The sequence below is a fragment of the Sceloporus undulatus genome, chromosome 1 (genome assembly GCF_019175285.1).
Source record: "Sceloporus undulatus isolate JIND9_A2432 ecotype Alabama chromosome 1, SceUnd_v1.1, whole genome shotgun sequence".
Lineage (NCBI taxonomy): Eukaryota > Metazoa > Chordata > Lepidosauria > Squamata > Phrynosomatidae > Sceloporus > Sceloporus undulatus.
The window spans coordinates 182,243,330-182,266,505 of NC_056522.1; the positions used below are offsets into that span (position 1 = coordinate 182,243,330).

Consider the following 23,176-nt stretch of genomic DNA (forward strand, 5'->3'; position numbering starts at 1 on the left):
TATGTTTACTCATGAACAATGATAAGCAATACAGAATACTTAAATAAACTTTTTCATGAGTGTTAAACTGTATTTGATCACACCTGATCTATGAAAGGACCTGAAAACAAACCTGAAAATATGCAGTAGGGCTTGTTCCTGACATGACTCAATAAGCAAAATGTAATTTTCATACCAAACATGATTTTTGAGGGCACAGTGTATGCTCATAATAGAAAGCTACCATCAAAGCTTTTCAAGATCATAGACACACAAATTAGAGACATTTTAAAGCATTTGAAAACTAAATTACCAGTATGCAGATTACAGTACGGTAAGTAACTTTCCTTTACATCATTATAGTCAAGGATATTAATTAAAAATGTAATAACTGCATGCAAACAACCAAAATGTAATACTGGACTAGCTAGCTGAATATCAGAGGATTGCAGGTGCATAAATTACTGACATCAGGTATCTCCAAATAGATTTATGACACAGCAACTGACAAATACATCAGAAGATGGCACATTTTCTGGAAGACTAATGCTATACTTGTTCAGACCTAATGCAAATAAATACCCCAGGATGAAAAACTAGAAGCTGGATTAGAATAGACTTGACTTCTTCAGCAAACCAGTGGTCTATTTTATGAAAATTATAGCGATGGCTAGGCACCTGAATTTTTCCATATCTACAAAGTGCAATAAACAGTGCTATTACCTTTCTGCCAGCTATGTATCCTCCAACTGCGCCAAAGCTTTTGGTGAATGTTCCCATTAATACATCAACATCGCTGGGGTCCATTCCAAAGTACTCGACAACTCCCCTGCCAGTTGGGCCAACAGCACCTATGCTATGGGCTTCATCCAAGTAGAGGTAGGCTTTGTATTTTCTCTTCAGGGCAACTATTTCTGGCAAACGAACAATGGATCCTTCCATGCTAAAAGAAACAAAAGAAGGTGACAATTGAACATCCATTTCATGGGTGCACTCCTAAGTACTGATGTACAAGCTCCATTGCTTATAAGCAGCTCAAGATATAGAATTAGGCAAAAACTGAAAAACTCAGCTTATCAGTAATCACCAGGAAAAAGTGAAACCATCAGCTTAGTTGGTTCAATTGTGTGTGTACAAAACTGGAGGCATGGGAAACCTGTAAGACTTCCCAAAGAATGGACACTGTGCATCCGTACATGTTTTGTTGCATTCTGCTCTTATCTGGCTGTTGGGATAATGGGACTAGTCTGGTGCAATGTTATTTACAGTTTATAATGTGGTAAGTAAGTAGGATGGGTGTGAGATGAAGGCAGTGTGTATGTGCTGGTGTGTGTGTGTACAATCTAACAACATACAATGCATGTTTGTCCCATTTCAAAGCTCCTACTGGACTATCTGAGGGGATATTGTCCAATCTAGAGAGAGCCAACATGAAGAAACATATGCCCAAAGATAAAGGGCTTGCATGACTTTGCAGATTATCTTTACACGCCTACGCAAAACACTTTTAATTTCTTATTTTTATACAAAACATGTCTTTCAGGTTTTGCCACTTGCCTTTGGTAATTTTTCCAGAACAGTGCTAGAAAGTCCAATGCTCACAACAAGTACAGGAAAACAGAATTTATTCACATTGTGCTCCTCACAGCCTAAATGTTTCTACATCAGCTTTCATCTGCACTTTAACTATGGTCTACACCAAAAATAAGGCTTTCAGCTGCTTCATGATATCTTCATACAGGCATATCAAATGGCCACATTATTCCATTACTACTGATTGGCCTGGTTGCTAATGTCAGCCCACACAAATGCTTTAATAAAGGCGTTGCATGAGATGAAATATGCTACAGTAGAAAATTGCAGTATAATCTTAGTATGCAGTACTGGCACACTAAGCACAATACATAATTCAAGCAAGCAAACAAAAATCAACAATTTTCTTCATGGCATCTACCATGAAATCCCTCAAAAACTGCAAAAAGTAATTAGTGTCTTGCACATAAATATATTAACATCGACCCCAGTGTTTTTGAGTCAGTGCTTGTAATATAAAGTTTACTGCTATTCTCTGGACAATGCACATGGTTATTCTAAAAATTAAGAAGTTCCTAATTTATTTCAGCACACGTTTTTGTAGAATACAGACCACTTTATCAGAACAAGTGGGCTTCAGTCCACAAAAGCGTATACTGCCGTATATTGTTTTATGTTTGTAACTGTTACAAGACTCTTCCATTTTATGCTGAAATAGAGTATGATTGGTATGTCTCTGAAAATTGCTATAACATTTATAATACGTATAAATAGTTTTCTACAAATCTGTTGTTGCATAAGTGGAACTGGGAGAAGAGAACCTACCTACTGTTGAAATTCACATTTGCTAAACTTTAGCAAGTTACCTTTGGACCCATATTTCAGTTGGAAAAAAATTTCCATAGCAGCTAAATTAAAATTAAAACAATCACAGAAGAAATAAAATAAAATATAAAAAACTGAGAGGTGTAGCAGAAGAACAAATATTTAATTTAATAAACAGCAGACTATTATTTAACACTGAGATCTTCTGGATACTGGGCAAAAATAAGTTGCTTACCTGGAATTGTGGTTCTCTGAGAGGTCATCTGTGAATTCACATATACTACGCTCTGCGATGCATGGAGATACCCAGAAACGTTTGGAGCAGTATTCTGGTGGCAGCCTCACCTCACCTCAATACAGGTACATGGTGTGCCTGCCCATTCCCAATTCTGAGTCTGCCACAGTGGTACTACTGAAGAAGAGGAAAGGCAGGACAGAAAGGAGAAGGATGGGTAGTGTGAGTTCACAGATGACCACACAAAGAACCACAGTTACAGGTAACTGTTTTTCTGCTTTGTGGTCTCTTCAACTCTCACATATAGGAGAATAGTAAGCTCACTTGCCCTGGATAGAGGGAGTCATGCCAGAATGGAAAAAAGAACTGCCTTCCCAGACGCTATTGTCACTACTGCCAGGCATTTTGTAAATACTCTTGGTGCCATGGAAAGATCAAATGGGAAATTGTAGAATTTGTACTGTCTTTTGCCCAAGGGAAAATGGAGATAGCAATGTGTTGCTGGTCAGATAGTGACAAGAAAATAAGCATCTCTTAGGTCTATGTTGGAATCTGGACAACCAGAGAGCTTAAGCATTAAGAATTTAATTGGGTGAATAAAGGAACTGACATTTGTGGGGTCCAAAGTAGGAGTAGGTCACCATCTTGTTTGAGGATAGAGAAATATCTTGAGTAGAAGCCTATATGTGCTAAGAAAGGAACAAATCATTGTATTTTTAAAATTGTGGAGAATGATTTGGAGAGAACTCTGGAGAGAAGCATGGAATGCAATATCCCAGGTGGTGGTTGTTCCATGAATTCAATGAAATAATTGTGGTGCACTGTTATAAGTACAGTGGTACCTCGGGATACGAAATACCCAGGTTACGAAATTTTCGGGATACGAAAAAATCCCATAGGGAATTATTGTTTCGGGTTACGAATGTTTTTTCGGGTTACGAAAAAACTTTTGGTGCTTTTTTCGGCTTTTTTGCACGGAATCGCGGCTTTTCCTCATTAGCGCCTATGGCAATTCGGCTTACGAAGGCTTTTCGGGTTACGAAAGCGGCCGCGTTACGAATTAATTTCGTAACCCGAGGCACCACTGTATCCAAGAGTTTGTGGTTATTGTTTCTCAACTGTGGTAGTACCTATCCGATCTGTCCTGAAAGGGCAGGAGAGGAGTTGTAGTTGTTTGGAATGTTTGTGAATAAAAAATGATGTTTGGAAGTGTGTTACGATTGTCTTTTCTTAGAGGAAGGGTGCTGTTTAGATGAGTCATAGGAACAGTGAGAACGGAAGGAATTCTGGGAGGATGTTCTGGAGGACTAATGTCTGAAAGGAGAATGTAAGACACATTTTGAGGGAAATTGTTTGTGCCAGTGTGACTTGGTTTTAAAGAACTACCCAGACTGAAACTGTATGCCGTACTTTTTGTCTGTCAAGTTCACTTTGCGGTTATCCTCCAATTTCTCACCAATGGCAGCATTAGAGGCTCTGCTCATCAAATAGAAAGTGTTCAACTATAGATCTTGAATACTGGGCAAAGTCTGCAGTTGCAACCTAGTATGTCTGCAACCTAGTGCAAGGGCATTTGCCTTTGCTTTGTGCAACGATCTACTGCATATCTGGCCATGGTGATTTGCTGTGCTGAAAGCATATGAGCCTTAGCTTGAGAAACCAAGACTATCTTTTTAACTTCCTCTCACAGATGGGTAATAAAAGGGGAAAATTTTCTATAGGAACTATTGCTAGGCCCCTAACATGCTTGGTAGTTGGCTATGGGAATGGACCACATGGCTATAGAGTAGGTTTTCCTAGCCACAGCATTTATTTTACAGCTCTCCTTATCTGGAGGAGACAGGTGGGTCTTCCTCACTGAGGTACACTGTCAACTGTCATTGTATTTAGTTGAGTATGCCTGAAAAGTACAGTGGGATCTTGGTATCTGCAGACTTGCTATCTGTGGATTTGAGCATCCATGGAGGGCAAGCCCTTGTCCCCCAATGGTGGTGTGTACACGTGGCTGTGCTGCCATTAGGGACAGTACCTGTTGTCCCCAGTAGTGGCGCGTGCAAGCAGGTGAGCTGCCATTAGGGACAATGAGACCTCACCTGAAGTCCTGTCGTCCGTAATGGTGGCGTGGTATCTATGATGGGGGGGGGGATCCGTTACAGATCACCCACAGATACCGAGGTCCCATTGTACTGCACAGTTTTCCTCCTGCATCTTGTAGAAATGTAGAAGTAACAAAAGTAGGAGGTTGCCATGACTGTTATACAACTTTCCAAAGAGATGGGAGGATAGGAATAGCTGTCATGTGGAAATTAATTCATTTAAACACCAGGTCCCAAACTGGAGGAAGTGGGACAGGCCAGTAGAAGCCCACTGGGACCATGACCTTCGAGAGAGAAATGGAAAGATTGAAAAGGCATTTGATAAAAGAAAAACAAATAAATAAAGACAGGGAAAGAAGGGAAAATAACCATGATAGAATGAGAGACAGAATACAATAGTTCATTAGAATGCCAAGAAGCTTCCTACTAATGTTACCACTGTGGCAGACAGAAAGAAACTGGGAATGGGCAGGAAAGCACAACATATAGTTGTACTGACGGGAGGAAGAACTATCACCAATCACAGTTCTAGAAGTGTCCATGGGTTTCTGCACAGGTGCAGAGTGACCCTTATGTGTGAGTCACAGAGACCACAAAGAAGAATAGATTTGTAATGCTGCTTTGTAATATTCAGTTGGAACAAGTATCAGTTTTAAACTATGCATGGGAATTCATGCCGGTATCCAGATGTTGTTAGACGGCAACTCTTGGCATTCCATACCATTGGGAAATGCTAGCTAGCTCCCGAGAGTTGCAGTCCAACAACATTTGGAGCTACACAATTCCCTCCTCTGCTTTAAACAATGACACCACCACCAACTATGGCTGAGACCTAACGAACTGCATTACTAACATTACTAACTATAGACAAGGAATGCTTAACTTCTATTTCTTTAACACCAGTTTTCCCTATGCTTCCTCCAAAAGTAGTGGCAGACAGTGGGACTTGCTATTCAAAAATAAAATGCCGACAAGAACCAATTCCTTGTATGCAACTAAAGTAAGCATTATGTTTATTTAATTTCAGTCAGTGATATGGCTCTTATATAAGATCAATGTATTTAATAAAGCAATGGAAAATACTTGTGGCACTCTTCAGTATTTTTTGAGTCAGACTCCCTTATGTATCCATGTTACATTAAATTACATATTTTGCATACCTGTAAATACCTTCTACAAGAATGAGAATCTTTTTCCATGCTCTCCGGTTTCGAGGCTGCCCATGTATCACTGCATCCTTCAACAGCTTTTCTAAGCTTTGAATATCTAGTTATAAAAACATGTGAAAGATTTAATTAAAACCAGTCTATAGTTTAGCCATTACCCTTAACTTCTATAAAATAACCAAGGTGGCTTTTGTTAAAAAGTACTGTCATCCCCCCACATTTGAAGGTTAAGCATTTGCTGATTAGATTATTTGCAGATTACCGGTACTGTGTTTGCTCCACCGGTGAAAAAATATGTTCTCTCTAGGCATCTGTAGGTCTTTCAGTGCTATTCTACGGTCAACTTCTACCAGAAGACCTACAAATGCCTAGAAAAGTGTTGTCTCAGGTAAAAACAATAGAGGGCCTATATTCATGGTTTTTCCATTTTCATATTGCGGGGGGCTGCACCCTTAACCCCGTAAAACTTGAGGGCTGGATGTATATCAGTAGCAACTATGTCTAGATTTTATACAAAAGGTTGAAAACTTTGGAAGAAAAACAGTTTTGTGAAACTGAAGACTTTCATGGCCGGCATCCATAGTTTTTGTGGGTTTTTCGGGCTATATGTCCATGTTCTAAAAGAGTATCTTCCTGACGTTTCACCAGCATCTGTGGCTGGCATCTTCTGAGAATGCTTGCCTGCAAAGGAGTTGGGTATATATATTGTGTGACCTGGAAAGGCAGGAGTGATTTACATGTGTACTGTTCTGTTGCTAATGGCAGGCCTCAGGGTAGGAGGGTCTGCAAAAGAGGATTAGTGTCTGCTTGACATTTTATGTGAAAAACAGTTTTCACCTAAAATGCTAATATTATGGTAGTTTCTTATATCTAGTAACAATCTAATAACAATATAATCTAGAGCATTGCTACTCAAAGTGTGGCCAGTGGACCAGTGCTGGTCCATGACTCACCTGCTTCCCATTCCTCAACTGTTTCCAGGAAAGAAATAAAGTATTGTAGCCAGTGAACACAAATGTGGTACTGGTCCCTGGTACCCCAACAGGAAAAAACAAAACAAAACTGCTCTATTCCTCACATAAGAGACCTTAAGAAGCAATGATCTAGAGGTCTCGTTTACCTCAGTGTAAATGTAAATGTAAGGAAAAATCTGTCCATTAAATATTAATTCAGCATGTGATTTGGCTTTCAATTGAAGAGGTCTGGGTTCATATTCTTGCTCAGTCATTACTGCTTCAGGACTTATGCCAGAGGTCTGGAGTGTTAAGGGCTGCTGTAGATTCAAACTACTATTTATATCCATCACAGCATTCCCTCCAGAAATCAATCTTATTAAGGTTACATATGTGTTACCAGATTACTACGAAGTACAATCAGACTTCCATTTTTGCGGGGATCCATTCTGAACCCCTCCCCCACAAAACGGAAACTTGTACATATTCAAGTCCCATAGGCTTGAATGGGCATGCATGCTTGCGAGTGGCTGTGGGCACGCACCTTGGCATGGGCATCCCATTTTAATTCTCTCCGTCTGATTCTTGCAAGTAAGCGAGGGTTGTGGATATAAAGTCCGCACAAATGGAGGGGCAACTGTAATAACCGGCAGTACATTAAAAGGTAGAGAATATTTTTTGCCCCATCTCTCTGCAATCAGTTGCTCTTCTGGGCGGTTGCTGTTGGTGTTATGTGCCTTCAAAACATTTCCGAATTATGACAACCCTAAGGAAAACCTATCACAGGGATTTCTTGGAAGAATTAATTCAGAGTGGGTTTGCCCTTATCTCCCTCTGAGGCTGAGAGCAATTTATTACAGCCTCATGGGAAAGTTTTATTGTTTTACAGTTGGGTAGGATTTGATTACTGATAAGATTTTTTTACCCTAAAGAGCAGCCTTAAAAGTCAACCAACCAACCAACCAACCAACCAACCAACCAATTAGGCTGCACAACAATTTGTCAGCTTGTAGCAGACCTTAACTACAAGAAACACATATAAGTACACAGATGTTCACCCCTGCCCACAGTCACCTTGGTTAGTGATGGATGAGAGTGACCCCTGTCTGCTGAAAGATTTTGAAGAGGGAGTAAGTGGATTTTGAGGGGCACCTACATGTCCCTATTTCATTCCTCCTTGAAATCCTTTTTGGCAGTAAAAAGACCCTCTGTCAAGGATGGCTTGGCCCAAATTCCATTCTCCTGGTGGAAGTGGAACTCAGCTTCTTTCTGTCAGCAAAAGAATTCTGGCTGGCAGAAGGAGGGAGAATTTAATCTAAGAGCAATTTTGGAATTTTTTTAAATCATTGTTATTTTTGTTGCTCCAAGATTGTTTTGCTCAAGGTTAGGTTATATTTTTCCACAGAGAAGCAGGGAAGTGAACCCTTGTCTCCTAGTGTCCTAGTCCAACACTCAAACCATGACCTCATGCTGGCTCTTGTGAATATTTATGCTAAGCTAAAAATGTACAGGATCTTGGCCAAAGCATGCATGCACCATGATAGTACTGCTGTGGGCCCCAACCATTCAGCATCTTGCACATATAAACTTTAGTAAGCTATTGTTTCTTGGTTAGAATATTTGATCACTTTCCAATAGGAAGCAAGCCACATTCCACTGAAGCCAAATATTGCCTGTGTCGCATTCCTTTTACTGAGCCAAGTACTCATTCATTGGTGCCTGTGCACCACAATTGATGAATATTTATAAATGTCATATTTAAGAATTACTGGAGGCAAGGTTGCACACTTGGTATCAATAATGTTATAATAATTAATATCATTACATTTAAGTACTGAGCATAAACTATTTGCTGGCCAAATTGGATCATTGAGATAATTGCAGCATTGGCTTCCTAAAGCATTTTTTACCTAACGGTCTCAGATGCCAAGATTACTTAGCAACTAGTGCAATGGAATAAGAGACAACTGTATGTTTGGGAGGGGAAAAAAGTCCAACTCTATTCAAACACAATGGACCCTTGGTATCTGCTGGGGTTTGGTTCCAGGACCCCCATGGGTACCAAAATCCATGGATGCTCAAGTCCCATTAAATAAAATGGCAGAGTAAAATGTGTCCCTTATATAAAATGGCAAAACAAGGTTTGTTTTTGGAATTTATATTGTTTTTGAATATTTAAAAGCTATGCATGGTTGAATCCATGGATAAAAAAACCCCTGTGGATACGGAGTTCAGTCTGTACACTGTTTAATTCTTACCTCATTTTCCTACTTCATAGCAATGGAGTTATGGAAAGGTCTTTACAATATTACATCAACTAAAACAAACTAAATGCAAAAATGGGTATCTTTAAGTGCAGTAAAATTTGGACTAATCAATAGGATACTGTTCTAGGACTTACTGGTAGTAAGCTCCCTCTTTCTCTCTCTTGTGGCTTTGACTGGGAGTTTGATCTATTGTGCAGCTTGTGATGGAATGCTTAACAACCCTTACTTTGGCTTCTTGACAAATTTTTGAATTTACATTAACATTTTTCACAGTAGCTCTTGTAATATACAAGGGTGTTACTGTAATTTTTTTCAGCCATTAATTCAGAGGTTGTTGTGAACCCCCAGATATTTTTGAACTGCAACACACATGTTTCCTCGGCACTGGTTCTCAGGAGTTTTAGGCTCAAAGAACCTCGAGCACCATTGTTATCTATGTTGGTGTTGCATGCCTTCAAGTTGTTTCTGACTTATGGTGACCCAATCACAGGGTTTTCTGGGGCTGAGAGATTGTGACTCGCTCAAGGTCACCCAGTGGGTTTCCACAGCCAAGCAGGGAATAAAACCCCGATCTCCAAAGTTGTAGTCCAACGCTCAAACTACTAACACATTGGCTCTCACTGTTATTTAACATGGTATTATTTTGCAAAGTTTATAACATGATGTTTTAATAAGTTATAGTAACAAACTTTCAAAGTAGTTAGCTGTCATTATAGTTTCAGCATAAAAAAGTTACTTTTTACTTCTGTATTTTTCAAAACAAGTTACCTTTTCAGAATCAACTGACTGATTGACCAGTATGTGGAACGTTTTGTTCCTGTTCACTTTGTCAACACCCACTGCATAACATGATGTACAGCATAAACTATTGCCCGAACCATGTGAGATTCCACCTCCATAATTAAGTGAGGTCACAGCTTTATAAAACTATAAAAGTACCGGAACTGAAAACCACTGTTACATTACAGAAGGAATGAATACAGTAACACGGTCCCAACTCACACAGGTCTTTACAGGGCTAGGGCTGGGGACAGGTAGCCAAAGACAAGCAGGTGTATAGTAACAAGGGATATACAATAAGAAGTGATTTATATGCTGCCTATAACTGATGACCCAACACTTGTAAACACTTCGAATAACTCATAGCTGGTAAAAAACAATTGCTATAACTAAGACATAACTCAATTATAATTCTAACTTAATAAGGGATAATTTTCTGGCCCTCTAGAGTACTTGTGAGGGGATAGTGGGAAGGGGAAATTGTTTCTTCTTAAGTGAGATTCCATTATTTTCACCAGAAGATGTCTAGCACTAGATATAACTATGGGTGTTTATAGTTTTTTTTTAATGGCCCATATGTTTACATATCCTACTCTAGCTTTCACCCCATTAGGAAGTTTGTTGTCAGGATGCTGGAACACCAATGGAGGTTGTGGGCAGCTACCAAATTTACCCATTACTAAAAAAAATTATTCTATTCTATTTATCTGAACCATCCATATATCCTGTCCTTCTTACTGGAGTCCAAAATATTTAACCTAATAGCCTTATACAGTAGATCAAGGAGGATACATTCATTTATTCTAGGTATTTAATACTACATTTCAATCATGTTGGGCACATTCTATAAAATACAAGACAAAACAAAGTAAAATGTTCAAGGGAAGACAAAAAAATCTCAATCCCAACCTAAGAACAATTTGCAAAATTAAAAGTATGCTTTAAAAGCCTCGTAAAAATAAACTGGCATTGGCACAGCCACTATAATCATCATCCCCACCATGGATGGTAGGCAAACCTGTCTGTGAAAGATCTTCCACCAGTGTCATCCGCCAATACTGCTGCTGCCTTGTAGCCGTTTGGCACATTTAGTTTGGCCTCTCAGCAGAAGCCTTGAGGGTTACTCAAGAGTTTATCCATACACCACAGAAAAGAAATTGTGTTGTCTTTGGGGTAGCTTGACAACCCTTCAAAAATTTGGAACGCACAACATGAATGTTAAAGTTGCAATGAATTCTTTCAACCTGCAGGTGTTGCTGTTGCTTCTTTTCACTCCTTAAGAAGACTACGGCCTGTTACAGACTGCCAAAATAAAGCTGCTTCGGGTCTCTTTGGAGGTATGCTATTTAAATGATGCATGGGTCCCAAGAGTCTGGGAGTCACACCAAGCCACACTGCATTCCTAAGCACTCGAGTGCAGCTTTGGTGCAGCTTCCGGATTCTTAAGATGCATGCATCATTTAAATAGCATACCTCCAAAGAGACCCGAAGCAGCTTTATTTTGGCAGTCTGTAACAGGCCTAAGAATGGGGATGGCAGCTATGAAACAACTAGAAAAGATCTAAGATGTAAAGATGAAAGTTAGAATTGTACAAGCCATTGTTTTCCATATTACCATGAATGGATGTGAGAAATGAACAGTGAGGAAAGTGGATAGGAAGAAAATCAATTCATTTGAAATGTGATGCTGGAGAAGAGTGCTGAGGATACCATGGACAGTCAAAAAGTCAAACAAATGGGCCCTTGAGCAGATACAGACAGAAATCTCCATGAAAGCCAAGATGACAAAACTGAGGCTGTTGTACTTTGGACACATCATGAGAAAGGAGGACTCACTGAAAAAAACAATAATGTTAGGAAAGGTGGAGAGAAGCAGCAAGAGAGGAAGGCCACATACTAGATGGATGGACTCCATAAAAGAGGTCATGGATATGAATTTGCAGGAACGGAGCAGAACCATGGAGTACAGGGAATCTTGGCGATGTATTATCTACAGGGTTGCTATGGGTTGAGATCGACTCGAGGGCAGTTAACAACAACAACTAAGTCCCCCAAAGGTGTTTAACCCACATACTCCCATTTAACAAAACAATTTATTCATGACTTTGTTGTGTCCATGCAGTGGAGTACATCCCTTCTTAAGATGATTCCAAAATTTTAACCTTTTATTGAAGGAGATTGCATGAATATTTAAGCCTTTTTTTTAAACATAGGCTATTCCCTCACTAGGCACAATGCTTCCTGGCTTCTTCTCCTCTCCATCTGTGGGCCCTCATCACAAAAGTTGTGATTTCCTCACTAAGAGGGGTTTCCAGGAGCCACTTACTTCATCCCTTGTACCCCTTGTGTCTAGGGATTAATTTTGGCCAGTCCCTTGTCTGGGGCAGTGCCTTCATTGGAATCCGATTGAATGGACTGAAGAATACAAATACAGTAAATGGATCCTAGAGCAAATAAGACCTGAATTCTCCCTAGAAGCTAAGATGACTAAACTACGACTGTTGTATTTGAGCCATATCCTAAGAAAACATGACTTACTAGAAAAGATGATAGTGGTTGGTAAGGTAGAAGGCACCAGGAAAAGAGGAAGACTGCATTTCAAATGGAAAGATTCAACCAAGGAAACCATGGCCATGAGTTTGCAAGAGCTAAGCAGGGATGTTGATGGCAGAGTGACTTAGAGGGCTCTCATTCATAGGGTCATCGTAAGTCAAAGTCAACTTGATGGCAGTTAACAACAACAATAATTATATAATATTTTACACTGTACTTTATAGCATAGATGCATATATATGTTATTACTGTATTATTATATATTATACATATGATTTACTATTGTTGTGTACCTTCAAGTTGTTTCTGACTTATGACTACCCTAAGGCAAACCTATTATGGGGTTTTCTTGGCAAGTTTCTTCATAGGGGGTTTGCCATTGCCATCCTTTGAGGCTGAGAGGTGTTACTTGCCCAAGGTAGCCCAGTGGGTTTACATAGCCAAATTGGGAATCACTTTATATATTATTATAATTATATTGAGAGCCAGAATGACATAGTGGTTTGAGGGTTGGACTATGACTCTGAAGACTAGGGTTTGATTCCCAGCTCAGCCATGAAACCCACTGGGTAACTTTGGACATGTCACATGCTCTCAGCCTCAGGGGAAGGCAATAGCAAACCTCTTCTGAACAAATCTTGCCAAGAAAACCCCATGATAGGTTCAATGGCCTTAGAGATGTCATAAATCGGAAATGACTTGAAGGCACACAGCAACAACAAATATATTATATTACATTATACAGGATACTGGATTATAAGCACAAATATTGTAATGTAACACTGTAAGAGATGCACTGGCCACAATTTCAGAAGCACCTTGGATCAAAAGCAAAGTGAATGAGCAAACAAAGTGTACAGTCACAAAGATGGGGGGAAGGGGGGCCATTTGCATTTGGTTACAAGGAAGCATCTGTAGGAGCCTTTTCCCCACTCTCATCTCACCTTGTAAGCAGCACACAAGCATGTGTGTGAGCAGTCCAAAGAGAGCCTCTGCTGAAAGCCATGTCCAATGTACAAGGGTAAATGGAAGACACTCATAAAGGGGGGGGGGGGCAGCCAAGTTTGGAGCCACTTACGAAGGAGCTAGTCCAGAAGGGGCACAAGTTCTTAACTTTTGGGGAGCAGAATCTGACTCCCTTGGGAACCATCCAAACCTTGGCCATCGGGCAGCAAGGGGAACTGTGCAGTGGTGGCTGCAGGTAGGAACGAGGGAAGCAAGCCAAACTCCAACCAACAGCTAGGGGGGCAGCTGAACTCCACACAGTGCAGCGGCGAGGAACAAGTTGCAGGAAAGGGAGAGCAAAGCTCATAGCAATGCCTCCTCCTCCTGATGAGACTGTCTGCCAAGCCCTTCTCTAGTCCATTCACTGCTGCTGCTCCGCCATGGCCAGTAACAGCCCTGTGACCACTAACTGCTTTCCTATTTGGCCTCTCCTACACTCTCATCTGCTAGTACTGTAAACACACTTGAACACGCACACACACTGCTTCTTTTTGGCTACAGCACCCAGAGCATGAAAACAGGTGTGTTTTCCACTTAGAAGTAAATTTTGCCAAAGAATCAACCGAATTTACTTCCAAGTAAGCCCAGGTCACCCACAGCTACTAGGATGTGAGTCTATTAAAATAATTTTATTTACTATCTACTTAAATAGATATGATTCTATGGCCAATTCAACCAATCAGTGCCTTTGCTGCAGTCCACAGAGCATAAGAGAATAAACAATTAAATACAACAATACTAAAACAACGTATAAATATGCAAATGTGTGATAAAATACCAATATAAATATACAAATTTATACACAACATGGAGTATATTAAAAACATTAATACCATTTTCATAGTAGCAAAGATGATGTTATATAAACCTGCTTCTAAAGTGCTCCTTTTATTCTGCAAAGATATATTATTAATCCTTATCTGATCCCAATAATGTTGTCAGGTGTGTAATATAGCTCTACGAGTTTTGATTGCTGAGAGGAAGAACTTTGCAATCTCTTCCATTATCCCTCGTTAGGGCATCCTGCATACCCTTTGCTGTATTTGGGGTCCCCATATCTGAAGCCGGTGTGTTGATTTGATGGTAGTTAAGAATGAACAAAAAGAGAAAACACTGCATTAGGATATCCTAATGTTGTCCTTGAATGCACACTACTTTAAAAATATCAAAACAGATGCTATGTAAGTATTGAAGGACATAGCAATGCTAGTCTGGTTCAGCAGAAAAGGATGGAAGGAATCCTGTAGCAACCATCGAGGCTAAGAAATAGCCTATGTTTTTGTGGATGCCAGTCCACGCAATCAGAGACATAAACTGAAGCCTCAAGTAACAGACATACCAATGGAGGGAGGGGGGAGAGTTTGAACTCTAATAGAATTGTAAAACATGTGGGATGGTGCTAAGGTGATATGTTCAGTCTCAACAATGGTTGTCTGTAACAATCATTTCAATAAACACACCAAACCCAGCCTTTGTACAGAAATATTGTAAAAGCCAAGCACTCTTACATAATTATTGCAACTATTTTAACCCATCTTTCATCTTAAGATACTAAGCCAGTAAAAAAAAAAAAATCAAGAATGAAAATAGTAAAAAATAATAATAATAATATGATAAGCTACAATAAAAACAGACTAAAGTCTAAATTATTACCAACTTAAACCCTTACTTGTCTCTCTCCAAATTTTCCAAAACTCTCTTTTTGTAGTCTTGTGTGCATCTGTAGTTTTGTGGTTTTGCTTGCATGTGTGTAAATGTACAACTTGGCACAATGCTAAATAAAAACCTCTTAGTTATATTAAACTGCAGTTACCCACCTCTTGCTTGCATCCATTTGAGTTAATTAATGCCCCAACATATTTAAACGTCACTGGCATTGTTATTAGGGGCTCAACAGTAGGGCCCAAACAGACAGGCCAAAATAAAGCTGCTTCGGGTCACTTTGGAGGTATGCTGTTTAAATATCACACATCTTAAGAGGTCAGAAGCTGCTCCAAAGCTGCGCTCCATTCGTTAGGGCTGGAGCGTAGCTTTGGCGCAGTTTACAGCCTCTTAGCATACATACAGCATTTAAAGAACATACCTCCAAACTAATCCGAAGCAGTTTTATTTTGGCCTATCTGGTTCAGGCCCAGTAGTCATCTAAACGATGACAATCTCTGACCTATCGGGGAACTCTCAACAACAACAACAACAAAAACAATAACCTACCACAGGAGTTTAGCAGTCTGTGAAAATTTATGATATAAATTTCTTTCTTTATTTGACTCAGAGGTGATACATGATTCCTTTAGATGAAATAAAATATTTTTGTTGAGGGCCATCATCAGACTGCACTGATAATACTTAGCCAAACAATTTATGAATACATATACAGTATGTAAGTGTGCATGCTCTCCCTTTCTTTCTCCTTCATATAGTACTTAAAACATGATTTTTTTTTTTAAAAAATTGTGACACTCAGAAAAAGATGTAGTTTAGAAAAATCTAGTTTGCGTGGTATCTAGTTCTAATTAGGATGCCTGTCAATATGTCAAATAAATCTTTGTAGACTTAAGGCTAAATAATAGTTTTACACTCCTGATTTTATTGGACTGAGCTTGCACAAAACAACAACGAATTAAAAATGCTGTTAGCATTTTACAAGTTAATTGAATTTTCCACTGTTGTGGTTTCTGTTTGAACTAGCAATTTATTTCTATTTTTTGCTCAATTTATTTCTAATTTTTGTTCAACATTATTTACTAAGATCATTGATTCATGCTTATCAGACAGTATCTGAACTCATGATAAGATAATAGATGGGTGGAAAGGAGGACTAAAATAGCAGTGCTATCAGATGCAGTAACATCATATCACTAGCACCCGTCTAAATCTTGCACATAATAGTCTGGTATGGATGTAATGCTAAACTATAGTTTGTTATTACAACAGTCTTGAGCTTGCATACTACCCTTCCTTTGCCTTAATGTGGCTGTAGGGATGAGTTTGAAAGCTTCTGTTTTTGTTAGTTTTGACCACAGCTTACCATGTTTCTTGAACCTGGGCAAACTATTACTAATCTTAAGGTATACTATAGATAGTTGAAACAAAGTTAACTTACTTCAATTAACCATAGTTAGAGATAGGAAGAACTGCATTTTAGGATGGCAATAACATGTTGAACTATTGTTAAATTACATCAGAAATTTCATCTAATTTAATTTCTGAGGCCACATCAAAAGAGGAGAGTGGAGAGTATGGCAGTTTGTAATCTGCCTTGATTCCGCAAGGAAAAGGTGGAATATAAATAAATAGTATTATTGAGACAGAATCATGGGAGCTCATCCCTGTTATGCAACACCATTGAATAGCAGTGGTAGGCTCTTCAGATGTTGTTGGATTGCATATTCCAGCAGTCTCGACAAGCATTGCTAAGGTTGAGACATTCTGGAGGCTGCAGTCCAACATCTGGAGGGTTGTATAATTTCTATGCATGATATAAGGTATGTCTGCACAGGCTATTTGAATCAATTTGTCCCTGTCCTCACAGCACCCAACTTCACAGCACAGGGCCAAATCTTAGATTTGAGGGTGGAGCATCTTCATGATGTGAGGCCAGATCTGTACTGAATTGATCCCGAATTTGGATTAAAAAGACTTGCTTTTTTCCAGAGTGATGCCAAGTGGCTGTTTACATACATGTCCCTCTCTGTCGCCTGGTACTGCTCTCTCTGAATTCAGAATGATGTTCCCAGCCATTTTGATCAACATCAGATGCTTCATTTTTGACCTGAGAAGAAGTGCCTCACACTAGTGGTGGCAGCACTGAATGGCCCAGAGGGACATGTGTGCAGACAGCCTGCCAGTGTCACTCTGGAGTAATGAGGGGAATTTAGGACAGCTTTGGGGCCAGAACACTCCAGGAGCAGCTTGGAGTACTCTGGCCAGTGTAGATGTGCACACAGTGTTATGTGTAAACCAAGGTAATGTCTCAGTGCTTTCTAAAATGAGCTGCAGGAAAATTTTCAGTATCTACTGGGCATTATCGATTTATTTACTTATTTACTTACACTGCAGCCACAATATTTTGGAAGGAAGATGATTCATGTGCTTAGATTGTTTTAAATCCATAATATAGTCTAAAAAAACATGAGAAGTCTCTTTCTATTTGCAAACAGAAAATATAGTCATCTATGTGAACATAAATTCCATCTATTAAAATGACTTCTATTAGCTCAGATATGAGCAGGATATCTGAGATGAGCATATAACAGTTTACCCACACAGGGATACCTTGTATAACAAAATAAAAAGCAGTGGATTTGCATTGTCAAATGTTCATTTCCAAAGGAGAAGCCATGTTATTTAGCTGTAGTTAGAACAACAAAGAGTTGTGTCGTACCTTTACAATTAACAAATTGATTGTAGCAGGATGTTTAGATATTCTAGTCTACTTTTCTACAGAATACAATCTTGGAGTTCAAATATATAAACAGTGCACATGGTTGAGAGTGAAATGTTGACAGTGAGGTCACAGCAAATTAGAATGTAAAAAGTACTAACAGTTATTATTACATTATTAACATGGGCCATTGACAAAGCCACTGATAACACAAATATCCCAGTAAAAGGGCATGTTGACACACATAGTGTGACAAGCATCTACTATCAGATATTAATGACTGCTCAGCAGTTTCTTCCTGTGATTTACCTTTCAAGTCTTGTTGTGTTATAAAGCAACAGAGAGTCTGGTTTCTAAGGAGAGGCCAGTGATACTTGTCATTGCCACTAGTCATTGCCACTACTTTCTGTGTCTAAATTAGTTATGAGTTCACTGCAAGCATCCCATCCTCAGCCATGTGACCTCCCCCCTCTCTTTCTCTCCATGAATACTCCTTCCATTATTTCAGTGCATCTAATGAAGTGGCTAGGAGTCTAGAAACCTCAAAATCAATTTTTGTTGACTCTTTGTTGTCAAATATAAACTGGAGCACAAGGGTCTTACTGAGAACATACATGCTTTATGTATACAATACACATACCAGATGCCTCACATGCTCTTTTCATGAGCACTGTATGCAGAGTTTGTATGTGTGCATGTATGCAGGGGAGAGGTAGATGTCAAGCTGCTTTTCAAATCTATAGAATACAAAGTTCCCACTTGAGATTTTTCTCTGTGAACTCTTCACCTTTCTTGGAAACTTTCTTAACTATCACCTTTTATCTAAATCCTGTCTCTAAACCCGAGTTTGTGTCCTAATGTGGTTTCTGTTCCTTCAGGTACGGTGATTTTCAGTGAAAAACATCTGAGCAGCTTTCCTCTTCTAACCAAGGTCCAAAACACACTGCACAAATATTTCAGTTTGAGACCACTTTACTTGCCCTGGCTCAGTGCTAAGGAATCCTGGGAACTGTAATTTGTTGTCATACCAGAGCTCTCTGTTAGAGAAGGCTAAATGTCTCATAAAACTAGTTTCCAGAATCCCTTGGCATTGAGCCAGGGCAGTTAAAGCAGTCTCAAACAGGATTATTTTTGCAGTGTGTTTTGGACCCAAGTTTGAGAGATGCCTCCAAGGGCTGGCTATTACACTTCTTCTTTGATATAAATCTAGGCTGCTATTCCACCCTGCCAACTAAACAACCAAATATAGATTTACACATTTCAATCCAGTGGTCAGAAGAAAAACTTGTAAATAACTGGACTTGTTCATTCATTTTAGAGTCTAATGAAATTATGGAACAATTTGTTTTTGAAATCCATATGCGCTAATAATAAAACAGTGTATTACTTTTTCCAAAAGCCATCTGGAGAAATGTCAATACAAGTAGTATGAGGCAATCTGAATTGAATAATATAGACACGAATGATGTAAAATGTGTACGACATGCTGCAGCTATTCATCTTTGGATGAATAAGAGGTAAACGTAGGATCAGCTGAAATGCTAGAGTTCGCTAACAACATACCCTCCAATTGTCCCAATTTGGCATGGATACTCCCTGTTCATCCTCTGTCATTCCACTTCTTCAGCTGCTTTTAAAATTCCCCAGTTTCTCTCTTCTTTCCCTTTGCCTTCAGCTTATTTCAACAGATGCACAATGAATTCAATGTGCAAAATTAATGTGCATTCAATAAACTCAGCAGGGAGGGGAGAGAGGAATGAGTGGAATCTTGCCCTTTCCTCTGGATTCAGGCAATCCAGAGCCTCTTCTAGTTTGTGTATTCTTCCTCATTAATAACTTTCACCCTCTTGGTCACACTCTGATCCTGCTTGGCCACATGTTTTTAAAAGCAGTCCTGGAAGAAGGGATTGGAAGGGAATCTTAGAGTTATGTAGTCTATTTTCATCTGTGAAATGTTGGAGGGCATGGAACTATAGAAATATATTTAAAATAATCTCTGTTCAAGACCTGCATTTTTCAGCCCTCTTTCACCACCTGTTTATAATAATAATAATAACAACAACAATAATAATAATACTTATTTATTTATACCCCGCTCTTCAGCCAAGGCTATGATACATTATTTCTGCAGATATGGGTATAGTGAACAACAGTTGAACAATATCTATATGACCGATTGTTCGGTACAAAGTTTACAAATGTGCTCATAAAAATTTGACTGAAGCCCCCCAAATTTTAAGTCACTTTTAAGTTAGCCTTTGCACAGACTGACTAATAATATTAAAGGTTTTATTACAGCCAGCGTTGAATAATGGTTTGAGTGTTGAATCCCAACTCAGCCATGAAAACCTAGCGGCCAACCTATGGCAAGTCATATTTTCTCAATCTCCTAGGAAGGCAATGTCAAATGTCTGAACAAATTTTGCTGAGAATACCCTGTGACATGGTGATGCTATGGTGAACCTAACTCAGAAATGACTTGAAGGTACACAACAACACCAACAACAGTTTTATTACACTATACAGAAAAGTTTAATCCAAATGTAATGCACAGTAAATTTTAAATAAAGCTTCCACCTAGCCTAAACTGATCACCTTTTTCATGCAAACAGAAAACTCCTTGAGTGGGCACAAACTACCTTCATTTCACTGAAATATCTACTACTCGAATACCCAGCATTAGTACTTACTGTTGTGTTTAAAAACTCTGATTGTAGCACCTGAGAGCCTTGCACCAAGAATAAGTGAAGAATGGTTGAGTTCATCACTTAAAATAAGACATCCCTGTAGACGTATATAATGAATAACATGGAGTTAGAATAAACCCATCAACTCACACTTACACTAAAATATTATTGTAAGAACCCCCAAACTACCTTTTATATTATTTACTTCTTACAGGTTTTTAAATCTTTCTTTCACCGTAAGATGTTAAGGTCATAAACATTTTTTTAAAAAAAATCAAAACCATAATACAGTATAAACACAAATCTATAATAAAAACAGGTGGGAGCCTAAAACTGAAGCAGCCTATGTTCAAACCAAATATTCTGTGGGGTGTTTACTTGAGAGAAAAGCTCATATAGATGCACAAGCCATGGATCAAGCAAACAAGATGGGCATCAGCCACCAGGGAATGTCTATGGTTCATTCCAAGGATACCAGAGTAATCAGCTGCCTAAATTAGGTGGCCTTTAGACCTGAGAGCTTACAATAGATAGTGAAAGTTTGAAATGTTCAAGGTTGGGGAAGGAGCATTTTTAAAATAGAGAATCAATGATTACTGCTTTTCTTTGTTCTTCCTGTCCCCAGCTACTTTAGAGACAAGTAGGCTACACTAGATGAGCTTGAGGCTGCATCTGCACTGCAGAAATACTGTAGTTTGATACTGGTTTGACTGTCTTGGGTCAATGCTATGGAACCCTGAGATTTGTAGTTTGTTGTGGCACCAGAGTTCTCTGACAGAGAAGGTTAAATATCTCACAAAACTACAGATCCCAGAATTCCATAACATTGTGCCATGGCAGTCAGAACAATGTCATGATGCAGTATTTCTTCAGAGATGATGGAGCCTAAGTTGAAGGGGGTCTTAAATAATAATAAATAAATAATAATAATAAAATTTTTATTTATATGCCGCCCTTCCTCCGATCAGGGCGGCTCACAACATAATTAAAATACAAACAGTTCCAATAAAAACATATTTAAAACAACCCAACAGTAAAGCCCCAAAGCCCAACCTCTTGGCCACGAAAGAGAGGAGGGAGGCCCACAGGATATTTACTCGGGGAATGCCTGTTGGAATAGGAAGGTTTTGAGGTCCTTCCTAAATTGGGCCAGGGTGGTGGACGAGCGGAGCTCTGTGGGCAGCGCATTCCAAAGGGCTGGGGCAGCTATGGAGAACGACCTCCGAGTAGTGGAGGCCAACCTAGCCCTAGGCACCTTCAGTAGCTGCTGCCCAGACGTTCTGAGAGTGCGAGGCGGAATGTATGGGGAGAGGCGGTCCTTTAGGTATCCTGGGCCCAAGCCATTTAGGGCTTTATAGGTAATTACCAACACCTTATATTGAGCTCGGAAGCGAATGGGCAGCCAATGAAGATCTTTTAAAACTGGTGTTATATGGCTGGTCCTGGACGCACCAGTGACCAGCCGGGCTGCCATATTTTGCACTATTTGCAGCTTCCGAGTTTGGTATAAGGGTTGCCCCATGTAGAGTACGTTGCAGAAATCCAGTCTCGAAGTTACCAGAGCATGTACAACAGTTTCTAGGTCCCTCTGGGCCAGGTATGGGCGCAGCTGGCGAATCAGCCTAAGCTGATAACAAGTGCTCTTGACCGTCGCATTCACCTGAGCAGTCAGGTGAAGCGACGAGTCAAGAAGCACCCCCAGACTGCGCACGGAGTCCTTCACAGGGAGCGTGACCCCGTTCAGGACAGGTGGAACCACCGCCATTCCTGGACCAGGGGAACCTATCACTAGTACCTCCGTTTTCTCTGGATTCAATTTGAGTCGGTTTTCCCTCATCCAGCCCATTACTGACTCCAGACAGGCCACGAGAGGAGAGACGCCATCCCCAGTCACTGCATCAGTCGGAGACATAGAGAAAATAATTTGGGTGTCATCAGCGTACTGATAACCCCGCGCCCCATGTCTCCGGATGATCTCTCCCAGTGGTTTCATGTAAATGTTAAATAGCATGGGAGACAGAATGGCCCCTTGAGGGACCCCAGTTTTAAGGGGCCTCTCATCAGAGCACACGTCTCCCAGCTGCACCATCTGGGACCTCCCCGAGAGGTAGGAACGGAACCACTGGAGCACAGTGCCCCCGATTCCCACCTCTGCGAGGCGCCCCAGAAGGATACCATGGTCTATGGTATCGAAAGCCGCTGAGATGTCCAAGAGCACCAACAGGGACACGCTTCCCCTGTCGATGCCCAGACGGAGATCATCGACCAAGGCGACCATGGCCGTCTCAACCCCGTAACCCGCCCGGAAGCCAGTTTGAAATGGGTCCAGATAATCCGTTTCATCCAAGACCGCCTGAAGCTGGATCGCAACCGCCCTCTCGATCACCTTTCCCAAAAATGGTAGCAGCGAAACAGGCCGATAATTATTATGTACCAGGGGGTCAAGGGAGGGCTTTTTTAGGATCGGTCTTACTATGGCCAATTTAAGATCCGATGGAAATAGCCCATCCCTTAAAGATGTATTAATTATCCGGCGTAACAAAGATGTTACCGCCGGCCCCCCCTGGGCCGCTAACCACGAGGGACAGGGATCAAGAGAGCAGGTCGTTTTCCGAACACTTCCGAGGATCTTGTCCACATCCTCGGTACTCACCAACTCAAACTGATCCAGTTTAACATAGTCCACGGAGGCTCTGGACACTTCTACCCTAGG

General features: G+C 40.1%; 1 protein-coding gene across 1 annotated transcript in view; it reads right to left on the reverse strand.

The window, feature by feature from the left end:
- Window positions 1-23,176, reverse strand: part of SPTLC3 (serine palmitoyltransferase long chain base subunit 3) — an 82,835-nt gene that overhangs the window by 37,151 nt on the left and 22,508 nt on the right. The window contains exons 6-8 of the mRNA XM_042458172.1: window positions 20,467-20,560; window positions 5,829-5,934; window positions 703-922 (exon numbers count right to left, since the gene is read on the reverse strand). Of these exons, the coding sequence (XP_042314106.1) occupies window positions 703-922; window positions 5,829-5,934; window positions 20,467-20,560 (420 nt within the window). The remainder of the gene's footprint in view (window positions 1-702; window positions 923-5,828; window positions 5,935-20,466; window positions 20,561-23,176) is intronic.